The sequence below is a fragment of the Arvicanthis niloticus genome, chromosome 30 (assembly GCF_011762505.2).
Source record: "Arvicanthis niloticus isolate mArvNil1 chromosome 30, mArvNil1.pat.X, whole genome shotgun sequence".
NCBI classification, from domain to species: domain Eukaryota; kingdom Metazoa; phylum Chordata; class Mammalia; order Rodentia; family Muridae; genus Arvicanthis; species Arvicanthis niloticus.
In genome coordinates, this window is record NC_133438.1 from 22,670,579 (window position 1) to 22,693,843 (window position 23,265).

A 23,265-nucleotide genomic window follows, 5' to 3' on the forward strand; every position below is an offset into this window, starting at 1 on the left:
TGCGCGCAGGTGTTAACTGCTTTGATGGCATTCCCCTGCAAACACTGCGCATCTCCGTGAGGAACACGGAGTTCTGCTTTGTTCTTGCGGGGATCATTGTACTTGATAAGTTCATGACTCACACTGCCCCTTTCCCACCCTCTTAATACATTCTGCGTTTGTTCCACAATACCACAAAGAAATGAGAACGCATCCCGGAGTTTTCTTTGAAGAGATCCCACACACCACTGTTTGTTTAGTATGTGGTCAGCGCTTCTGTCAAATGCAGATCCCCCGCCTGGTGTTTTGGGGTTAGAACTATGCCTTGATAGGAAGATTTATTCACAGAATCTTGCCCCTTTTACTCAGCAACATTTATGACTTTTAAAAAATAAAAGGAAAAAAAAAAAAAGGAAACGTTGTTAGAAAAAGAAAAACCAGTAGCGTTAAGGAGCACGAGGAGAAATTCCATGGAGGATAAAATATCACTAGCTTTTACAGGTATTTGGCAACCATAGGAAAGATGAATGGGTTTTAGTTACTGTGTAATTACGAATCCTAAAAGAATCTGCAATGAACAATAAAAGACGGTTGTAGGCCAGTGTGTGTGTGTGTGTGTGTGTGTGTGTGTATGTTGTATGTGTGTCTGGGTATCTGAATTCAGGTGTAGGTACATGTGGGTGTCTATTCACACTGGGAGGTCAGAGGCTGGATTTGGGTGTCTTTTTCAATTGCTTCCCACTTTCTTTCTGAGACAGGAGCTCTCAAGGAATCAGGAGCTTACCAGTTTAGTTAGCTTAGCTGGTCAGGCTGCTCCAAGAGTCCTCTTTCTCCATCTTCCCAATGTTGGGATTATAGATACCTGTCGCACCAGACTTTTAATGTAGGTGCTGAGCATCTGAACTCAGGTCCTATGGCTGCCCAGTAAATACTTTACAGCCTTAGGCTATCTCCCTAGGCCCCAAACTCAGGACATTCTATGGTTTGTAGTGCAGGCTAAACATTACTACATGTTTAATTATAAATCTCTAGAACTCTTGAGATCTAGCATGTCTAATGTTATAATTATTAACTATCATCCCTTTCACTTCCTTCCCAATGATAAAAATCAACTCCATTTCACTGTAATAATTACAGAGGACAGAAATCACTGTAATTCATGAGAAGGCATAAGGGTATTTAAGTACCTGCCAAGAGTAGGATTGTTTCAGCCATAATAAAATCATTTTAATTTAAATTCCATGGATCAATACTGTTCACCTCAGAGTGAAAAAAAAAAAAAAAAAAAAAAAAAAAAAAAAAAAAAAAAAAACCAAACAAAAAACCCCCCAAAAAAAAAAAAAAAAAAAAAAAACAAACAAACAAAAAACCAAGAAAACAGACTGTAATACGAATAGGCTGTTAAGTGACTTAAAGTTTATTTGTATATCCAAACTAGTATGCTAGGAGTCATTAGCAAAATATTTAAAATAAACACATACTTGAAATAGATAAAACATATGTATGTATATTCATAGGACAGGAAAATTTTTCTGAGTTTTTTTTTTTTTTTACATTTTTCTTTAGTTTTTACACCTTACACTTATGTATTTAACTTGTGCATAACTTATGAAACACAAGGTTCATAAACCTTAGGTGTCTGGCAAAAAACAATGTACAGAGTGAGACCATTTAACTCACTCCTATCAATGTATAGAACATATCAGAATCCAATATAACTATATATTTATGTATTGATTGTTGAGACCAGGGTTGCTGTGTGGCTCAGGTTTGCTTCCAACTTGTAATCCTTCTGCTTGAGCCTTGTGAGTGCTGGGATCACAAGAGTGTGTGACCATACTTGGCTTCATAGAGCTCTGTTTCATTCTTCCCAACCTTATTTCTCGAATCTCCGATATTCTGTTTTCTGTCAAGATACTTGGCCTATTCTACAAGGCTCTACAGTGACCCTGTGCCTCTGCCCTTGTTCCCAGTATGTCCCTGAGACTTGTTCAATGTTGCCCTGTTTGTATATGTGTGGTATCTAGGTAGACAATGGAGCTTACCCAGCTCCATTCTTTGTTCTGAATATCTTGGTTATCTCAGAAACTTTACATCCAAATTATACCTTTGAGGGTGTGTGTGTGTGTGCATGTGGCTCTGTGTGGTATGCATGTACTGTGCATATGTGTGTGTATGTTTCTGTGTGGTGTACATGTAAGTGTGTGTGTGTATGTGTCTCTGTGTGGTGTGAGTATATATATGTGTTTGTGTGTGTGTGTGTATGTATGTGTGTGTATGTTTGTGTGGTGTGTGTATATGTGTGTCTGTCTGTATATGTATGTATGCATGTTTTTGTATGGTGTGTGTGTATGTGTGTGTCTGTATATGTATGTATGTATATATCTTTGTATGGTGTGAGTGTATGTGTGTATGTGTGTTTATGTAGGTTAAGACTGGGATCTATGTTTTGTGTATTCTTTAGTTGCTGGCTGGCCAATGAGCGCCAAGCATTGCCCCCCCTCTCCCCAGTCTTTGTCATCTCAGTCCTGAGAGTACAGATGCACATTGCAGTTGCTATCTGGATTTTTATATGTGTCCTGGGGATTCAAATACTTTACTTACTGGGTCATCTTCCCAGCCGCCCCCCCCCCCAATTACATTTCAATTACAAAGTTGAAGTTACAGAACCTGACTGTTAACCTGGAGCTAAGCTTACTGGTAGAGCGTAACTGCCTAAAATGCTCAAGACCCTGGGCTCAATCCCCAACACAGAAACGGACAAACATGTTCAGAGTATGAGTTGTAATTTCCATCACAATAAGCAGCCACTTTTCAAGAAATGAGATGTGCTGTAAATCTTCACAACATATAACACGCAGCTGAAAATGTATCATAAACCTAAATATAAAGCCTGGAACTGTAAACCATCAAAACTGGAGAAAATATGTGTGACGTTAGTTCTGATAAAGACTTCTTAGATGGAAAACTGATAACTTAATCCATGGATGCTCAAAAGAGAATACATGGGATTTCATCAAAACAAAAAAAAAATATTTTTAAAAAGACACTATTAAAAGAATAAAAATGGTTGAGGATGCTCAGGGGTACAGTGGTTGCCTAGCAACCTCGAGACCCCTCCCCCCCACCCCCCAGGTTTCATCTCCTACCCTACAAGAAGAGATGCAGCAGTGAGTCACACCCTGAGAGACATATCGCCCAAATTATACATCTGACAAAGCACTTGTACTATGAAAATAAAAAATATTCTCCGGACTCAGAGATAAGACAAACACTTCATTATGAAGCAACGAACGAATCTAACAGACATTTGGTCGAAGAGCTCATCAGAAAATCAAGTATCTTCAGACGGTGAGACGTTTTGGAAGGTTAATACAGCTCTGCCGCTCAGGGATCTGTAAAATCGTCCGACTGCTTTTGGAAACTGCCGGGCACGGTAACCGTGTTTTTGTGTGCATGGGGCAAATGTTTTACCATGAGATTCAATCCTTACTGCTGCCATTCTTTTCCCAAAAGTTAAATTCTAGTCATCCCCATTTAACCATTCTGTGACCGAGTATTTATCCAGGGAATATAGATGTTATTTTCATGCAACTATTTGTAATGAATATTTGTAGGGCTGTGGGTCACGCATCTGCTCCACCACAGGGTATGACCGCTCAAGCAAGGCAGGGCTCAGGAAGTTTGAATGCACCCACCTCACTGTCATTGGCCGGGTGTTGGGCTCCAGGGGTGGGTAAGTGCAATCTGTGGCACAGGAGAGCTGGAGCTGGCTCTGGGGTCCCCAGGCCTGCAAGGAGGGTGGGGCTGTGGGGTTCCCAGGCTCTCAGACACCCAGGTGCCGCTGGAAGTCTCAGAAGAGCTGGAATCTGGGTCCGTGGCTGGATCAGGCTCCGGTTGAGGGGAGAAGGGGGAGGCTCCGGCAGGTCCCACTGGGAGAGTCCTTAGTTTGAAGGCAGCAGACTTGGACTTGGTGATGGTCGTGGCTGGGAGCACAGAGAGGTCTTCTACAGCTAGACAGCGGCTCTATAGGCGAAGGCCTTCTCCATGGCTCCACACGGCAGATCCTGATGAAAAGAGACAGTCCATGGTTTTAAGGTATTTATTGTCATGGCGGAAAGTGGATGTGTAAAACCATAACCCACTTCTCAGGGTGGGCCTGAGATTAAATACCTTTTGCACGGAGGAGTGTCTGGGAAGGGAAGCTTGTTGGCTAAGCCCTCCAGGTCTCTAGGTAACTCATTAAAATGGAGATCTCTGTCTTGAGCCTACCTAACCTGTGGTTACGTCTCTTTTTCTATTGTTTTGGTCTGAGATATTAGGGCTACATGTGGAGGAGCTTGTGGCGTTGCCCTTATGTGACTGATGACCACAAATGGGGGGGGGGGGGCGGAGCTACGGCTAGTGCCAGGAGCCTGGTGCCCAGGAGCAGGCAAAGCTCCTACAGAGTCTCCCGGGCTTCTAGCCTTTCAGCTCAACCGAGGACCAGGTTACCGCTCACAATCCACTGCACCACAAATATTCATAGCAGTCTTATTTGTAGTAGTCAACACTGGAAACAACCAAAGTGAGTTTCAATAGACTAATGGAAGCAATACAAATTATGTTGTCTCTATGCTTTCATTACTGGGCGTCCCTCAACAAGACAGCAATGCCTGTGGGTTGCTAAAGGGCATGGAGATAAACCACTCTGGAGACAGTCTCAGGAAACAGTGTCTGCTATGTTGCCCTTGAACAACCACTTAAATGGTGGAAGCCTGTGGCCTGTGATTGGTTGGCACATTACCTTGGACTGGACCGAGAGCATTCATCCCACCAGGGTATGAGTACAGAAGACGCACACAAAGGAGACACAGAGAGTGCAGACTCTTCACAGGACAGCTACCAGCTATCCATGCTACTGGAGAATCCAGTATCTGCCTTCAGGAGTGTGGTGTGCCATGTTTCGTATTTAGAAGTCCAGTGCACCAAGTAGGCTGGCTGTCGGGTCACGCCGTCATTTCCTCCTACATTTCTACACAACGGAATTCTTTCTGAAAGAAAAAAGGAATAAGCTGTTGATTCAAGGACCTCTGTGGCTGAATCTCAAAGCAGTCGAGTAAATGGAAGTATAAAAAAGAACGTATGCCATCAAGTTTCTTCCACATGAAGGGTTTAAAAAACATAAATCGAGGTTTTTTTTTTTTGTTTTTTGTTTTTTTTTTTTGGTTTTTGGTTTTTGGTTTTGGAGACAGGGTTTCTCTGTGTAGCCCTGGCTGTCCTGGAACTCACTCTGTAGACCAGGCTGGCATTGAACTCAGAAATCTGCCTGCCTCTGCCTCCCAAGTGCTGGGATTAAAGGCGTGCGCCACCACCGCCCGGCGTCACAAATGGAGTTTTAGTGATGAAAAGCTCATCAGCTGTCGCCAAAGGCCATGTTAAGGAACCATGGAGAGCAGAAGGATCCCAGGACATTTTCAGATTTTGATATTTTGTGTATAAATTCTTGAGCGTCTACATATTTTGTCTTGATTGGGTTGGGGGTTTTGCTGGCATTTACATAAACATTCCAGATTATAGACTTAGAGTATTTCCTGTTCACAGTTTTCAAAGTTACTCCAGTATTACTATCAACAGGTAGCTTTCAAGTTTTGTCTTTTGCTATGTGTCTTAGTTAGGGTTTGTTGCTGCAGCAAAACACCAGGACCCAAATGCAAGTTGAAGAAAAAGGGTTTATTCAGCTTACACTTCCACATTGCTGTTCATCGCCAAAAGAGAGTCAGGACTGGAACTCACACAGGGTAGGAACCTAGAGGCAGGAGCTAATGCAGAAGCCATGGAGTGATGCTGTTTACTGGCTTGCTTCCCCTGGCTTGCTTTCTTATAGAACCAAGGACCACCAGGCCAGGGATGGCACCACTCACAATGGGCTAGACTCTTGCCCAGTTAACACTAGTTGAGAAAATGCCTTACATCTGGGTCCCATGGAGACATTTCCTAAACTGAAGCTCCTTTCTCTCTGATGACTCTAGCTTGTGTCAAGTTGATACAAAACCAGTCAGTACAGTGTGTAAAAATGAGACTCTGACAAAAAAAAAAAAAAAAACCCAAAACAAACCACCAACTTGTGGGAGGAAAGTGTTTATTTGGTTTACACTTCCAAGTTATAGTCCATTACTGAGGGATGTCAGGGCAGAAACTGAAGCAGAGACTACAGGAGAAACTGTTCATAGGCTCACTCTTCTGCTCACGCCTCACTAGCTTTCTCTTACTGCCCAGGACCACCTACTAAGGAGGTTGCCCCATAAACTGGAACCTCTTGTGTCAATCATCAATCAAGACAGTGCCTCACAGGACAATCTGATAAGGCAATTTCCAGGTGACTCTAAGTTCCGTCAACTTGCCAGTGAAAGCACCAAGTGTAAATAATATACTATTTTCATAAATCAATACAAAACGAACTGGTCCACAGACACAAATTATGCATCATGTCTGAGGCAGGATTGTTGTCGTATTCACTGTGCTAGTTATGTGGTCGGTTTATAACTCACTTCCAGAGCTGCGTCAGGGACTTGTAATTAACAGTGTGTTAGACGCTGCTCTTTGTTTTTAAGTTTTGTGTATATAAAGTTGAGACGGGGTCTCAAATAGTGCTGGCTGGCCTGGAACTCCTTCTGTAGCCAAGGATGACCTTGAACGCCTCATCTACCAAGCACTAAGATTAAAGAAGTGAGTCACCAGGACCAGCACATTTAATATTTTTTAGCATTTAATGTTCTGTGCCAAGTCCTCTTACATTATTTATGAGTTTGATAATGTATAAGATAATATCTTCACTTACAAAGAGATAGGCTGCAATGTGGAAATTATTTAAGGATGTAAAATAAAACACTTAAAATCATATAAAATTAGCATCTCTATATTTTTTTTTGTCCATAAAATTTTGCCTTGGAGTCATATGAAACAATGTTAGTTAAGAACAACCATTGGGTAGTCAGAACTCAAATCTGAGCCAAATGTGAATTTAATTTGTGTTATTCTCATTGTTGTGGATAAGAAATGCTGAGTAAGGCAGAGTTTGGCATTTGCCTTTGATACAAGGTTTTGGCATTGAAAACACAAGCTACAACAAAGCAGTTTGTTCAGTATTATAATAAGGTTGATGTTTTTTTACACAGCATTATTAGCTCTATGTTGTACAAAACGAGGATGTTTAATAATAGGTTATAGATTTACGTGTTATTACATCATAAGCGCCCAAGGCTAGTTCTGTGTCTGAAAAGCTGTACTAAACACCCTTAGCAAGTTCACATGTTTATGTATTCAATCAATGCCTAAGGCTTCCTCCTTAATGAATCTGTGCTAATGAAATATTTTACAAAGCTAAGGTCAGACGGTTGTTTACCAGAGCTGTTAATGGATTTAATATGGAGCCCATAACTGAAGCCATGAGTTACACGCAAATCATATGGACCCAGTGTGGCTACATTTCAAAGTTAAAATTACTTGTCTCCCTCTCAGTTTGGGACTAATTATTATGCCAAATTTACACGTTTGTTGACTGCCTATCGTGTTTACTATGGCTTAAAAGCTGAAACAAAGTCCTTGTTGTTTACAGAACGAATAAGCAGCTTTTCAGACGATCAAACCCCCAAGTTGGGAAATAACACTGAAAATCAGTGTGGTGTAGGTCAAAGATCCCTGCTCAACAGCTCGGTGGTTGCTCGATTTCCAGCTTTCAAGTCCACGTCAGTCAACTCGCTTGTGGGCGGGACCGCGCGCCACGGGACAGCTCGCGAGTGCGCATGCGTCCCCGGGAGGCCCGCCGTGACCCCGATAGCTTGCCGTCGCGTCGTGCGCAGGTATGACGTCGCGCATGCGCAGGCGCTCGGTGCAGAGGCCTGGCGGAAGGCAAAATGGCGCGGCAGAGGTGTTCCGCCCGCGGTCTGCGCCTCGTCGGTGTCTGAGCAGAGTTCTTCTGTAAGGGACGGTGGCAGACGCCCTCTGTGCGCGATGGCCCGGCATCGGAACGTCCGGGGCTATAACTACGATGAAGGTGGGTGACAGGGCGGCGCCGGCCGTCGTCTTAGCTTTTCCAGCTGTCGCCTCGGCCGCTTTACGCCTGCTTGGAATCGAGCGTGGACCCCGGAGCCACGCTCGCACTGGTGTCTGCGGCTGGGAGGGAGCAGAGGGAGAAGGAGGAAGACCTGAGAGCCCCGGAGGGGAAGCCAAGGTGTGGTCTGCCACCTGACTGAGCTGGTTTACGGACGGGCAAGGGCGTAGCATCTCCAGGGCCCACGGATGCTGTTCGTATCCAAGCGTCACCTCTTTTCTCCTTGTTTCATTAGGAGACCCCCAAAGAGTTTCTGACTTCTGTCTCCTAAGCCCTCCTAAGACATGCCCACGAGGCATTACTTAGTGATAAAACAGGCTGGCTTGCTACATACAGCAGATTTACTTAAGGTTTTTCTCCCGTGTCCGGGCGTTTTGACTGCAAAACCTAGCCTGTCCCGAATTTTTCAAAGAATTTCAAAACTGGGGACGTGAGAAGTAGAAAAGATTTCTTGTTTAAAAGGCTCAAGAAATTAGGTCGATCTGCAATTTCAAAACTGGGGACGTGAGAAATAGAAAAGATTCTTGTTTAAGAGGCTCAAGAGATTAGGTCGATTTGCAGATCTTCGGGCCTGTACACTCAGTTATTGGCTGATAATGCCTAATGTAAATTTACTTTAAAAAGGAAATGGAAAACAACACTAGCGGGAGGTCATGAAAAAGGGATTCGCAGTTTCTTTTGTTTGTTTTTAAATGAAACTACGCATATGAATGTTGTCTAGGAGCTATTGAAATAGTTTTAGGAAGAATTGGTCATGGACTGAGTGGCTAGTGATTAGCATCATTAAGCATCATAGAGGCTAAAAATAAACACAAATGTAAACTAACGCCGAAATCCCGAAGACCTGCTGCTTTTTTAAAGTGGAGAACATGTAATGTTTAAGAAAGTGGTTGTTATTAACCCCCTTTGGGGGATTGTGAGCTTCAGTGTCCACAACAGGTTTGGGCAGCTAACACCTTGGGCAGGCAGCATTTGGAGACTTTGACCGAGTCTGCCTGGAGTATCCTACTTGGCAGACATTCATTGTAAGAGTATGTAGTGACTGTATAAAATGCCTGGTGGCCCGCTACCACTAAGAAATGACTTTAAACTGGGAGAGATTATGTAGCTATGAAAGAAAGGACATTCATTACTAATTTATCTCCTTATCCAGTGGTAATTGACTACTTAGGAGTACTGCTTAACATACTGAGGACTGTTAAACAGGAACAGCTGGTTAGCGCATAAGAGATTCCACAGTGTAGTGACAGTGCGAAAAAGAGGGCTTGGGGTTTCTGTGTGTCATCTGAGTGCTGAATACCTTCTTACCTTGGCTACCTGAGGTCAGGTTTTATTTCTTTGTAACAATCAGTGACATCATAACCAAGCCTTAACCTGTCCTGGGATGGTCCTCCCTTCCTGTTTATAAAAGTTCAATTCATTTTCAGTCCCTAGTTTTCTTCTTCTCAGTTAGGCTTCCCTTTGGGCTTTCAGTAATTAAAACTTTACAAAAATATTCTAATTTTGTTATAGTTAGTCTGTGGGCAAAAGCCTGTTGGTTCCTCTGTGTTACTTTTCTGTTTAATTCCCAGTACTTTTCATGACTGCCTCTACCACTAGGTTTTTGTTTTGAGACAGTTGCATGTAGCCTATTGGACTTTTATTCATAGGTAGCCAAGGATGATGAACGTAAAATCCCCTGCCTCTGATTCTGTCTCCCAAGTACCAGATGAGAGGCATGGGCTGGCAGGCCTGGTTTGTACAGTACTGGCTGTTGGAACCTAGGACTGTGTCTAATGGGTGAGCAACCGAGACATTTGTAGGCTGTCTTCGATAGTTTAACAGCCTTTAATTTGTCTAGTTCAGCAGTGGTGTGATACCTTACGTGTAGTAAATCCCTCCAGTATTTTGTTGAATAAGTGAAGCACTTTAGGAAGACCGCGGGGAAGAGTTCTCTTCAGATTTGTATGTTGTCATGCTTGAGGTCCACTGAACTAGCAAGAGTGATTTGTAATATCTAAAGATGTATGTTTTGGGGTTGTGAGTGAAATTTTAAATTTGGGATTACATTCTGATTTCATTTAATCGTAACATATTTTTATTTAGTTAAAGCAGTCACACAGATTTTCTTGGCCACAGCATTGATCTTGGCCTTTAAGCATGTTTTTCCTGCTGCCTTCATGCCCTAGAAAACTGGCTACCTCTATTTAGAATTGACTTGGGTATTCTGTTCCTAGGGAGATTTCTCATTTTGCTCATGTGTGTTCCCAGCTTGCTCCTTATTGCTCACGCTGCCTAATCATCGTAGAGTCTGTCATCACCCTTTGCTGGTTTGTTAGATTTTTGGCATTAAGAGAGCTGGGAATGTGCACACTATGTACCGAAAATGTCTCCATAATAGGCTCTGGTGTAAAATTATATACGTTCTTGCGGTTTTTAAGTACTTTGATTTGTTAACCTATAAACACATTAATTTAGTGGCCCATGTATGCCAGGTTCTGAACTAAGTTTGCCAGGAAGAAGCTGTGATTTCTCATGCATTGAACCATGTTGTACTTGGAAGACAAGGAATTAGAGGCGTCTGTTGGAAGATAAAGGTGGAGGGGAAGACTTCTGCAAGCAACCTTAGGAAAATCTCGACGAAGAACATATTCTTTGAGGCCAGTTAATGGTCACCAAAGTTAGGCATCCTGGTTCCACACAAGGAATGTCTGTATGGTTGATTGTATGCCCTGTGCTTACCAGTTCTGTAGAGATGTGTGGCGAGCAGGGAGGAGGGAGGCGATGTGAGGAAATTAAATAAAGCCCAGTCAACATGAGGCATTCCTGTGTCTCTTAAGTGCAGATTGTCAGTGACGTAGATTGTTAATAAATGACTTCTTTGTGGGAAGAGTTCTTAGAATTTATGGAAAAGTAGGCATTTCCGCTTCCTAGAAAGTTATGTTAGCTTTGTAGATGATTCAGGTGTCTCCCCAACAATACAGAAGACTGATTGGACTTGTAAAATAATCTGTTTTGTTTTTTAGATTTTGAAGATGATGATTTGTACGGTCAGTCTGTGGAGGATGATTATTGTATTTCACCATCAACAGGTTAGTTGTTAAAAAAAAAAAAAAAAAAGATTTCTTTGATTTAGCTGTCTAAAAATGTCAAATAAGCATAATTGTCATCCTGAACCAGTATGTTCATGAGGCTATAATATGTAATGTTGGAAAGGATAAGTACATGTGTGTACGTCTTTATATACACACAGGTTATACACACACATTAACATTTAAAGTTTTTATAATAGATGATTTGAAAACAAAAAGTAGATCTTATATAGGCCAGGGTGGCCTTGAACTCCTGGTGGTCCTCTAGCTTTGGTCAGACTTGGATGGATTTTTAAGTAAGTATGCCCCAACCAAGTTCACCTACAAGAATTTCTTTACCCATAAATAATTTTTGTTTTCTGTGTGTGTGCGCGCGTGCGTGCATGTATGTGTGTGTGTGCGCGCACACGCACGCGCGCTTGCGCCTTGTTGTCATGTTTGCTTTGTTTAGGTGCATGCTTCTTCTGCGCACACTTGGGAGTGCAGAGGGACCTCTGGTATCTTGTCCCATTCTCCCCCTTAGCTCTTTATGTCAGGGATCTCTCACTGAACTGTGGGCTAGGCTGGTGACCAGCAAGCCTCAGAGACCCTGTGTCTCTGCCACCCAAAGCACCATGGTTACAGACATGTACATGGCTGGCTACACCTGATTTTGATGGGTATTAGGGATTGAATTCAGGCCCTCATGCTTGTGCAGTAAGAGCTGAGACATTTTAAGGAAATATTAGGCAGTTTAAAAAAAGCTTTGGTACATGTAGTTAATATAAATTCACTAAAATACTCGATCATTTGTGAAATTCTTTTTTTTTTTTTTTTTTTTTTGTTTTTTGTTTTTTGTTTTTCGAGACAGGGTTTCTCTGTGTAGCCCGGGCTGTCCTGGAACTCACTCTGTAGACCAGGCTGGCCTCGAACTCAGAAATCCGCCTGCCTCTGCCTCCCAAGTGCTGGGATTAAAGGTGTGTGCCACCACCGCTCAGCCCATTTGTGAAATTCTTAAACCTCTGAAGGCAGGTAGTAATAAATTTTATATCAGAAATATTTTAAACATTAGACTGGCATTTGGGAACTATTTATTTAGGAAAAGAATAGTAGTATTTAGACAGGTTAGGGAGTTTTACAAGAGTTGAGGTCTGCTAGGTATGGTGCCATATGCCTTCAATCCCAGTACTCAGGAGTCTGAAGCAGGCTGATCTCTGTGAGTTTGAGGCCAGTCTGGTGTATATAGCAAGTAAGGCCAGCCAGAGCTACAGAGACCGTGTCTCAAACTGTATACGTGTGTGTGTGTGTGTGTGTGTGTGTGTGTGTGTGTATGTATTGCGATCTTCAGGGTTTCTTGAATATAGTTTGTATGAAGTAGACCGTTCATACAGCAGAATTTGCTCACAAATAGTGCAATTTCAAAGTCTCTCTTTAGATAGGCATCATTTACCTAGTGTGCTAACAGCACAAAAGTTATTCTTTCAGAACTTGTTCTCCTGAGCGTTACATGTGGCCTGGCTTACTTGACGGTTACTTACTTCATGGTTAATCACAGAGTATGTAGGTAGAGCAATGGTACCAAATGTCGTTGCTTTTGGGAGACTCACAGAATTCATACAAGTCACAGCATGAAAGGATGGGTGGGATCCGGGGCCAGTTGTGAAAGGTCTGGGTCATTTGTGTCTGCTTCTCCTGGAGGTGTCTGAGTAGGGAGGGGATGCTGTTTGCCAGGTAACTGATGATGTACAGACTAGACTGGGTGTCCTGGAACTCACTCTGTAGACCAGGCTAGCCTTGAACTTACAGAGATCTGCCTGCCTCTGCCCCCCAGAAGCTGGCATTGAAGATGTGAGCCACCGCTCCCAACAGGACAGTGTTTCTTACACTTCCCCTGTGGTGTGGAACAGCAGAGAGTAGTTCTTTAATGCAGGTTTCTTTTTTATTTGTACTAGTTGCTTCTTTTTTGGGGGGGAGGGGTGGGGGGTGGGGGTGAGGTGGGGTGCGGAACATCCCCAGAAACAGAAGCTTCTAGCAGATGGTGCAGCGCTTACAAGCTTTAACTTCTGTGTCACTATCAAAATCTCTAGTGAAACTTGTTGAGGGAAGCATCTGATTGTCACCTCAGTCAGCATTGGCTGGTCTTAGGTTTCTTGGGTCTCGGTGGTATTAGACAGTTGGAGACTGTACACAGTTAACGTTGAGCTAATCAAAAAACAGTTCATGGAAGGCTGGAAAATAATTGTAAATCTCTAGGCAGAAAACAGCACCATTTGTATTTTTAGGCTGACAGGGTAAATCTAAAATGCCAGAATTTTAAAGCTTTACTTTACAGATCACTAGAAATAAAAGACTGTCAATCTAAGTATTACTTGATGGTTGGTTATAAGACTCATGTCTGGTCTGTGATTTTAACGGTGGAAAATGTATTCTTAGAGAATCTGAAACAGAATGTTTCTTCAGTGTTCACTTGTAATACTAATTTTATCTCCTTGCATAGCATGGAGAAGAATACACATATATGTCAATAATATGTGCATTTTTTGAAACACTTGTGGTGTTCAAAAATAAAATTAAGAATAATTACAGGGAAAATAAAAATAGGACATGTCTTTCAACCTGTAGATCACTAACAAAACCAATGTTAATGAAAGTACTTGCACATTTCGAGAGATATATTAGCTTTCTAATAAAGAATATAGTTTCAGGACTTTTTGTCTTAAAAGGGCAAAAGCTTGATTGGAAGATATTAACGATTGTGACTAATGGGTAATGTTGCAAAGGCAGCATTTATTAATACCGTATTCATATTGAACATTCTTGGAACAAGGCTGTAGCTCAACTGAGGAAGAATGCGTTGTCACAGTGAACCTACAGGTGCAGTAGAGCTCAGACTTCCAGAGAATGCGCTAACGAGTCTTTCCTGTGACACCTTCTTCATTCCCTTCTTTACTAATTACTACACATGCTTTTTGTTCTCAGTTTCCTTGCACGTATTGACTTCTTGTTCAGTCTTCAATTTCTATGTTCCTACATCCTTTGTTGTAACTGCTTCAGTCTCCAGTGGTTAATTTGTTTCTCCAGTACTTGTTAAATATGTTACTCATTTGGATTTTAAAACACAACAATTTTCTTTTTGCTTTCTCTGTTAATCTATATGGTCATTTACTTGTGGCCTTCTGATTTCTGAATATAAATGTTACTTATGGGATGTAACTTCTTATTTTCTGCATCATCTTTAGATTTTGGAGGTAGATTCTCCTTCAACATTAATACCTCCCTGGAACTATGCACAGAAATCCAACGTAGGAGTTGCGTTCAGTGGGCTTAGTATGTTCTTAGGGAAAGTGAGCTACTGTGCAGGCCCTGCTATGCCGTGCTGCGTTTGTGTTCCTGTCCTTAATGAATATATGCCTAAGCTGTGTGCTAGAGTGACAGGTTTGTGTGTGTGCATGTGTGTGAGAGTGACTGCTTTACCATGCCACTGTATGATTGAAAAATGAATTGTTCGAAATTTAAGGCCTGTCACGTGCTAGAGAGATGATGGCTGAGCGGTTAAGCGCACTACTCAGTTCCAGAGGACCCAGTGCCTCTGCTGATGTGCAGGGGCACGGAGCATGCTTGAGTTGCACAGATACATACTGGAGCAGCATATTCATGCATACACATTACATATACCAATCTAAAAACACATACATGCACATATACATACTTAATCGAATGCTTATGCTTTCAGTAACTTTTTGGATTCTGTCAAGATTAGCGTTTCTTAGGCAGTAAAATTTAGTCTAATGTTTGCTTCTCTATGAAAATACGTTTGGAGTGCTGTGAGTAAATGAATTTGATGTGTGCTTTAAAGTCTCAGGACCAAGAGAAAATAAAGGAGCATAATCATGGGGAAGGATGAAACTAGATGAATGAATGGTCTTGGAGATTAGGGGAAAGGAGAACAGGGAGAGATTAGTAAATCCTTAGTCTGAGGATGTGGGTAGAACTTGGGTGGATTTATAGCATCCTGGGACATTGCTAATTAATCACTCTTGTCAGACGTGGGCGACTGGCTGTGTGTGTATTCACGCATGTGAGTTTGTGCATGTCTGTCCGTGTGTGTGTGTGTGTGTGTGTGTGTGTGAGAGAGAGAGAGAGAGAGAGAGAGGGAGGCACACATGTGAATATGCAGACAACTGCCCCCTGTGTCTGAGGCTGGAGCAAAACATCCTGATATTTTCCTGTTTCTTTGTTTTAGTGCCTTCAGACAGGATTTCTCACTGAGCTGGAAACTTGCTGTTTAGGCTAGGCTAGCTGGCCAGCTAGCTGTTGGGTTTTGTCTGTCTATGTAGCACAGGGGATACAGGCATGTGTGGCCCTGCTGTTCTTTTCATGGGTGCTGGGCATGTACAGCTTACCATGCTTGCAGAACAAGCACTCTACACCCCAAGGCAGCCTCTTAGCCCCAGGAGTTTTACTTTTTAGCTTTTGTTTCAGTTCTGAGAGTCAAACCTAGGACCCTACATAAACCAGGGAAGCGCTTTACTGGTAAGCTATAGCCACGTCTCCTTTATCTTAGCTTGTGTTAGAAAAAAATAAGGAAATATTGGAAATTGGCTGTATTATAGCATTTTTCATTTTATATTTTAGCTGCTCAGTTTATTTACTCACGACGTGACAACTCTGAAGAAGAATATGGTTATGAAGATCTGAAAGAGTCTTCCAATTCTCTCTTGAATCACCAATTAAGTGAAATTGACCAAGGTATGGCTTTTTAAAAAAATAGCATGTCTTCATTGGCTGAAAATGATCACCAAGTAAGAACTTATGAATTTTATGGAAGTTATTCATAGTAATGTTTATGGGCATTAATGATACAAGCTCATCTTTGAAGGAAAAGTTCTGTTGTATTTGATGTGTTTTCAGAGTCTATGTAATTGTGTGTAGAGACACTGATTGCACTTAGCACAGCAGCTGCTTAGTCACAGGACTTTAGACTGAGTTTTCCCTCCTCTCACCCTTTACATGAGGAGAAAGTCCAGTGATGATTTGTTTAACGCTTTTGTGGGGCAGATGATGAAATGACAAGAACATGGCTTCCAGGAAGTCTAAAGAGGAAGCCACTGAAGAGCAGAGTAGCAGGCTGCCACTGCTCTGCTGCCATGCCTGACAGGGACGTTTCCAGGAAAGCCAGAAGGAGCAGCAGCAGTGGCAGCCGACTGCTTGTTTTCAGTTCTTACACATCTGAGAAGGGGTAACTATGGACTGGCTGCCTTTCGCAAGAACATTTCACATTGCCATTGCTTCAAGCATCACCCAAGCCACACACTAAACGAGCACTGAGCCAGCCAGACGTGTGAGTGATGCCGCCTGCGAGGAGGAGGGAGGCCGAGGTGCTCCACTCTGAGTGATGCCGCCTGCGAGGAGGAGGGAGGCCGAGGTGCTCCACTCTTCCCTAGCAGGATTGTTTTCTGCACCTGGTTTTAACGTGTAAATTTATAATTAATCTGGAAACAAGAAGCAATGGTGAGTCTGTAAGCTGATCTTTAAATGTTAATAAAATAGCAACTGCTGGGGCTGTAGAGATGACTCAGTGCCTAAGAGCACTTGCTGCTCCTCCAGGAGACCCAAGTCCAGTTCCTAGCACCCACTTGAGGGTTCTCAAGCATCCATTAATCCAGTTCTCTCTTTTGACCTCTGGGCCGCTAGGCCTGGACTTGATGCACATACATACATACAGGCAAGACACTCATACATATGAAATTTAGAAATAAATTAATATTTTTTAATGCCAGGTGCTAACAAAATCAGGATAAATGGAAAGACATAAATACATAAAATTAGAGATTAGAAACAGATAGAAGAAATTAAATTTTCCTTGCTTACTCTGTAGATTCACTTGACCATCTGGTGGATTATAGAGCTAGTACATGCGCACTCTGGGGTTTTCTTTGTATTCTTAGCATAGTCTTGAGGGATCAGGAGGTAGGAGGAGGCTAGAAGTCCTTTTTCTGCTAAGTGTGCTTCTACGGTTAGTAATTGAGGACTTAGAAAAGACCAAGTTATATTTGAGAAAGAAGGCTAGTTTTCTGGCCTGAACATGTAGCTATCTGTATACGAGACAGGCATAATTGTCATGTGTTTCATGAAGTGCTTTGCTGGCACTGTCTTAACACCCTGAATCTGACTGGCCTGTCGGCAAGCCTTATTTTATAGGGACACCAATAGGATATGGATTAGTTAGGCCAGTCTGCCTGCACAGGCTCCACTCTTTATTCCTTACGACACCTCCTCTTTCCATAGGTCCTATGGAAAGTTCTTAGAGGTTTGGATGCTATCTCTGCTAACTGCTGACTTCCAGTTTCAATGATTCATGTATTAATCCAACACATTACTTCCCTATTCACAGGGAAAGTCTGTAAACCTTTTAAAGTAAACCTCACACAGATATTAAGCAGAATTGTCCTGGTATTTGAGGACATTAGTTTTACTAATTAAAGGTGCAGTTAAGCATATAGTACAGTGTTTACAAAGGGAGTCTTGACAAGAGACGCCTCAGAGTAGATGTTGAGCACACAGCCTGTGGGCTGCATGAAGACTGCATCCCGCGGGTGTCAGGCATACTGAGTTCCCGTGAGAAACGATCATGGTGAAAATAGCCACGTGCTGCAATGTGCAAATGTGTATTTGCTTGAGTCTTCAGCCTCTAGGTACCTGGTGCTGTTTTTAGCTCTTAATGATATAAAGACTCTGATGAGTGTAATACAGACTTTTTATAAGAATAATGAAAATCTTTAAACATTACAATCTCAGGTTTAAATATGGTTTTAAAAAATGAATGTTCACTTTCATCTTAGTTTTCTGGACTTGATTATTTTTATGCTAAATTGTTTTGATAACTTTAAAGGATAATTTTTGTTGTCTGTGGAGAGCTCATCAATTTGAAAAAAATCCTTAAAAGTAGTAATTTATAACATGTAAGAAATATATAGTTAGTGATTAATTGGGTTCACCAAGTTCAAAGTAGTTCAGTCCCTCTCCCTTTTGACACATGCTAAAAGTAATGAGTATGGATTACACTGTCACTGTCTAAAAATCTTACAGTGTGCCATGTATAATTTTATAAAGGTTTTTTAAAAAAACTTACGTGTATATGTGTATCTGTGGTTGGCTTGTGTGTGAGTAAAGGTGTCTGTAGACCTCAGAAGCGGGTGTTGGATCCTCTGGAGCTGGAGTTACAGGTTGATCTGATCTGCCCAGCATGGGTGCTTGGGGACAGACATTCTCTGTAGGATGAGTGCCTGCTCTAACTGCTTAAACCATCTCTCCAGCTCCATCCATTTGTGTTTTTAAAGCAAAAGGCAGTATTGTTCTGGAGACAGGTACCGTCTTCCTGTATTGAGAAGAGGCATTATTGTATGCACTTTCTATATATTTTCCAGGTTTATTCAGAAACATTGATTCCATTGATTTCTTCACTGATGAGATGTGAGGAGACAGGTGCATAGTAGAAAAATGTAACTTGTAACTTCTACCAAAGAAAAGGGAAGTTTGAGTAGCCTGATGTGTATGTACTTTAAGTTCTCCAATGTGACAATGTAGAGCTCTTTGAAGATACTGTACAGTTCAGCTTTCTAATCTGTTGTGTTCTAGCACGCCTTTATTCATGCCTTGATCACATGAGAGAGGTACTGGGGGACGCTGTGCCCAATGACATACTGACTGAGGCAATTCTGAAACACAAGTTTGATGTGCAGAAGGCTTTGTCCATGGTTCTGGAACAAGATGGTGTGCAGACTTTGAAGGAGAAGAGTGAGCGAGCAGTGTGTGCGGGACAGCCTTCAAAAGGTATGCCTTCACCTGCTCTGTCTGTCTCCTTGGGATGCTCGGATGCTATGCTTAGCTCACTTACGTCACTTAACCTTCTAGTTTGCAGTTTTGTTTGCAATTTTGTTAAGATTTTTAATTTTGTTTTATATGCATGAGTGTTTTGCCTACATTTATATCTGTGCCCCACACATGTGTAATGCTGTAGGTCAGAAGAGGGTGTGCAGTCCCAAGAACTGGAGTTAAGGATAGTTGTGAGCTACTGCGTGGGTGCTGGAAACCAAACCTTGGTCCTCTGTAAGAGAAGAGAGATTAATGCTCTTAACCACTGAGCCAACTCTAGCCCCTGGTTTGGGAATTTTTACTTTGAGCATGATGTTCTCTTCCTGTTAAAGTGTATGTCTGACAATAGCAAAAAGAAAATAAAGTCAGATAAAAGAAATCATTTTCCTTCTCGTTAGTTTCTTACTAAACTATTGCCTTTTGAAAATCCTAATGATATGAGGTAGAAATGAGAACCTAGCTATTAATGTTAAAAGTTTCTGTTTATATCATGGATGATTATAATTTTATGTTATTTAAGTATCATTCAATAATATTAAATACTGAAATTATACTCATCACATTTTCAGTTTTAGCTAACATGTAAGAAAACAGTAGATGTTTAATGCTAAAATGATAGGGTTTGGGGGGTATCGAATTTTATGGACATCAAGAACTGTGGTACACATGTATTGTTATGATTTCTGTTAGTGGGAGCATGATGATTTGTTAACTGGATTGATATGTCCTTTAATCTTTGAATTAGACTTCTGCAAAATTGCCTAGCCTACTACTTTGAAATCAGTACTTTTCTGGGGGGGAAGAGGCTGAAACATGTATTTTTAATTGTTCATGATGATAATGTCTTCTGTATTAATAATGTGTCCTTAGAACACAGAAAAAAGTCACAGGTATTTGTTTGCTGTTTTTAATGTCTTAAAATACAGAATAAAATGAGCAGTTTTTTTTCATTTTTTAAAAGAAGTTTTAATGAGGTAATCATGATAATTTTACTATGATAGACCTTCACAGTCATGAACTGTATGATTCAATACATTCATGACAACTAGAACATTGGTACTTAGTGTTACATACACAGTGAACATAGTATGAAGGCCACCTTAGGTCGTTAGAGGTAATATTCCTTATTTGTTTTCCTCATGGTCTCTATTGCTAAATAATGAACAAGTATCATTTTATTTATATCGTGATCAAGAGAAGCACTTAGTAATTAAATGCCTCATTTCATGTCTCCTTTTGGTTGCTGTGACCGTCTCCTGCAAATGTCAAATCATGCATCTGAACATTAATGGCTCTTGTAAGGTAAGGAGTCTTATTTTCTTCCTTTGAAGTTTCACCCCAAAATGTCCACCATTCTTATCCTCAATCAGAAAATCATTTGGATAGCAGTAGCAAACCTTTTGATTGTTGTAGCTCAGTAGCAGAATATGGATCCCATAGTTCTTCACTTGAGCCACATCACTATTTACTGCATAGCAAAGAGAAACGTGTCAGACCCCAAAGTGAAAAGGAACTAGAATCATGTAAGTTAACAAAAGAGCTGGCTCTAGCTCACCTGATTCATGATACACCAGAAGATTCTTGTGCAAGCCAGTCGCCAGCCAGACTGCCACCCTCAGACAGCGGGCAGAGTGGGCTTCTTAAGAGTCTAGATGCTGATGTGGTAAGACCTCCTGCATCTGCGTGTGCTCCTGAAGGGGACCCTACTTTCAAAGGAATACCAGACTTAGAGTCCCTAATGAGGGAGGACGTGGGAGCTAGTGGTCCTCTGGGTGTGCAGAGCAGCTCACTACCTGATTTTCAAAGCATTCCAGTGCAGAACGTCTTGGGAAGCTTAAGTAATCCATTGCACTTATCTAGCCCAGTGGAAAATAATTCCAGTATAAACACTGGAATTGAACAAAGTGCCAAGAATAATATTGTAAAAAATGACAGTTTACCATTTTCTCAGCATGAAAGTCCATCCCTAGCCGAGCTGTTTGAGGGACATAGAGAAAACAGCTCTGGTCAGTGCTTTACTTTATCCGACCTATGTAACCAGTCATCTGGCAGCTTGCGTTCCCTTCCCCTGTCAGAACTGGCAAACCGCTCTCAGTCTGCTAATGGAGTATCAGAATTAACAGGATCTCTGTCATCTTTGGCATTTTGTAAAACTCCCACGAGAGACCTGGAGAATTTATCCCTTTCTGATTTGATTGCAAAAACTATTGAGCTAGACAATTCTCAGGTTAAGAGAGATTGCTTTGAGCTTAGTTTATCTGAAATGAGTCCTGAAGTTGACTCAAATATTGATCTTAGTGTCTTGATAAAAACTCCAGAGTTTGTTCCAAAGCCTGTAGTTGATCCATCAGTTGCTCTAACACCAGACACTAAAGTTCTGAGTTCAAAGTTAGGGAAACCTTCCAATTCTACTAAGGCTAGTAAGAAAAACAGAAAAGCTTCCCTTGGTAGGAAAGCTCCTCTGTCTCTGCCGTGGACCAAGGCCCTGGCTGCTAGGCCTTCAGCTTTTGCTTCAACACTGTGTCTTCGTTACCCAATGAGAAGCTGCAAGAGGCGCACTCTTGAACTCTACAAGACTTTCCTTTATAGCAGACAAGTTCAAGATGTATCGGACAAAGAAATAAGTCCTCTTGTAGCAATAACGCCATTTGACTTCAAATCAGCATCTCCCGATGACATTGTAAAAGCTAATCAAAAGAAAGCATTTACTAGAGAATAGGAACAGAAGGAAAACTTGGCTACTGTTGTAAGCTTTTTTAATCTCAATGTAAAGTTTTTGTAGGATCATTTTATATTATGGGATTCAAATTGTGATTTTTATTAAAATTGTCTTAAGTCCGTTATAACAACTTAAGTTAAGGATTTTTTGCACTGAGATTTTTTTTACGATGTCTTGGAGTAATGACTGTTTTCATTTAAGTTGCTAGTTCATAAGAGTGTGTGTTTACGATGTACATATGGACACATGATATTGTAAACTGGACCTCATATTTCATTTGACGTCCAACTTTCTTAATTTTTTTCTATGAAATATTTCTTGTCCTTTTTTTCTTAAATGAAAGTGCAACTACTTGGGACTGTCATAGTATGAGGATGGCTCTCAGGATACGTAGCATAGCTGAGACATGCTTATATTTCCAGCTATTATTGGTATCATTCCTTGTTTCATTATTTTACTTAGGTGACTACTGAAACTTTCCTATTAGAAAAACTTAAAATTCTTGATTTTTGCAAGTACTATGAAATACGGTTAAGGTGAATATTTGATGATGAACTGAAACTTTTAAGGGACCATGTATATATTGGAATTGGATTAAAACATAAATTATGTTTATACATTATATATTTTGTAGGTTTTAAGGCATCTTCTTTAAAATAAACATCTAGAACGTATTTGGAAGTATGTTTGCATGTTATTTAAATAGTTTTACCAGATCTCTGACAGCTGCTGTAGAGTGAATAATCAGATGTGGATCCTTCCTAAAAAGTTCCTGATAGCTGTGTGCCCAGCAGTCCCAAAGTTCCACAGTGGCCGAGCCCTGAGAGCGCTTGTGGTCAGGGGACAAGGACTACAGCATGAGACCTAAGTTAGAACTAGGAGTCACCAGAGAGTATTTTCTAGACTTAGTCACTGTTACTGCTTTTCAGACTGGCTGAGTAGGTTTCTGAGGGAGGCCCTTGGGAATGTATTTTCTAGATGATACTTAATGTATCAGGTGATACATGTCTGCTTTTCCTGGAGAATTGTGGAGTAAAAATTTTAATGCCAAATATATCAGACCAAGTTAATTTCTAAGAGGAATATCAAGGACAAATTACTAATTGGGGATAATTGTCTTTTGCCTAGAATGATAAACCGTAGTGTTAATATTTCTTGCATAATGTTATTTCTTCATAAATAGTGAGTAGCTGCCCACTATTTTTTTTTTTCCTGGCAGCTGCTTCACTATTCTTGTGTGTGTGTGTTTATATTCAGATTGATCTTTCCAGTTGTTTGAGCTGTACATAATACTGCCATATCCAGTATTTTACTGAGTCACAATACAAGTCCCACAATCTGTTTGTAACTGAATATTTCTTTGTTTATAGTGTTTAGGAGATTATAAAAAAACCACAACATGCATTTTAGGATTAGCATTAAAGTTTGGGTTGCCCTTAGCCACTGTCTTTGGTTTTCTAGTCTTTTACTTCTAGTAGCATAGTAGCCTAACTATTTAGATGACTTACCGACTAGATTTATGTGCAGGTAGTGACCAGTTTAGAGTTGAA

General features: G+C 41.1%; 1 protein-coding gene and 1 pseudogene across 5 annotated transcripts in view; both read left to right on the plus strand.

Moving 5' to 3' along the window:
- Nucleotides 1-7,826, plus strand: part of LOC143440724 (large ribosomal subunit protein eL18 pseudogene) — a 52,319-nt pseudogene extending 44,493 nt beyond the window's left edge.
- Nucleotides 7,820-23,265, plus strand: part of Hbs1l (HBS1 like translational GTPase) — a 75,595-nt gene continuing 60,149 nt past the window's right edge. Inside the window, exons 1-5 of one of the 5 annotated variants that reach the window (XR_013108294.1) lie at nucleotides 7,834-8,014; nucleotides 11,077-11,142; nucleotides 15,757-15,870; nucleotides 18,760-18,954; nucleotides 20,299-20,519. Coding sequence is in view for 3 of the 5 variants with exons in the window: in XM_076928099.1 (XP_076784214.1) it covers nucleotides 7,972-8,014; nucleotides 11,077-11,142; nucleotides 15,757-15,870; nucleotides 18,760-18,954; nucleotides 20,304-21,715 (1,830 nt within the window). In the remaining 2 variants the exon portion in view is untranslated. Of the gene's footprint in view, nucleotides 8,015-11,076; nucleotides 11,143-15,756; nucleotides 15,871-18,759; nucleotides 18,955-20,298; nucleotides 21,859-23,265 lie in introns of those variants that run through there. The other 4 variants (XM_076928102.1, XM_076928099.1, XM_076928100.1 and 1 more) reach the window with 4 other exon arrangements.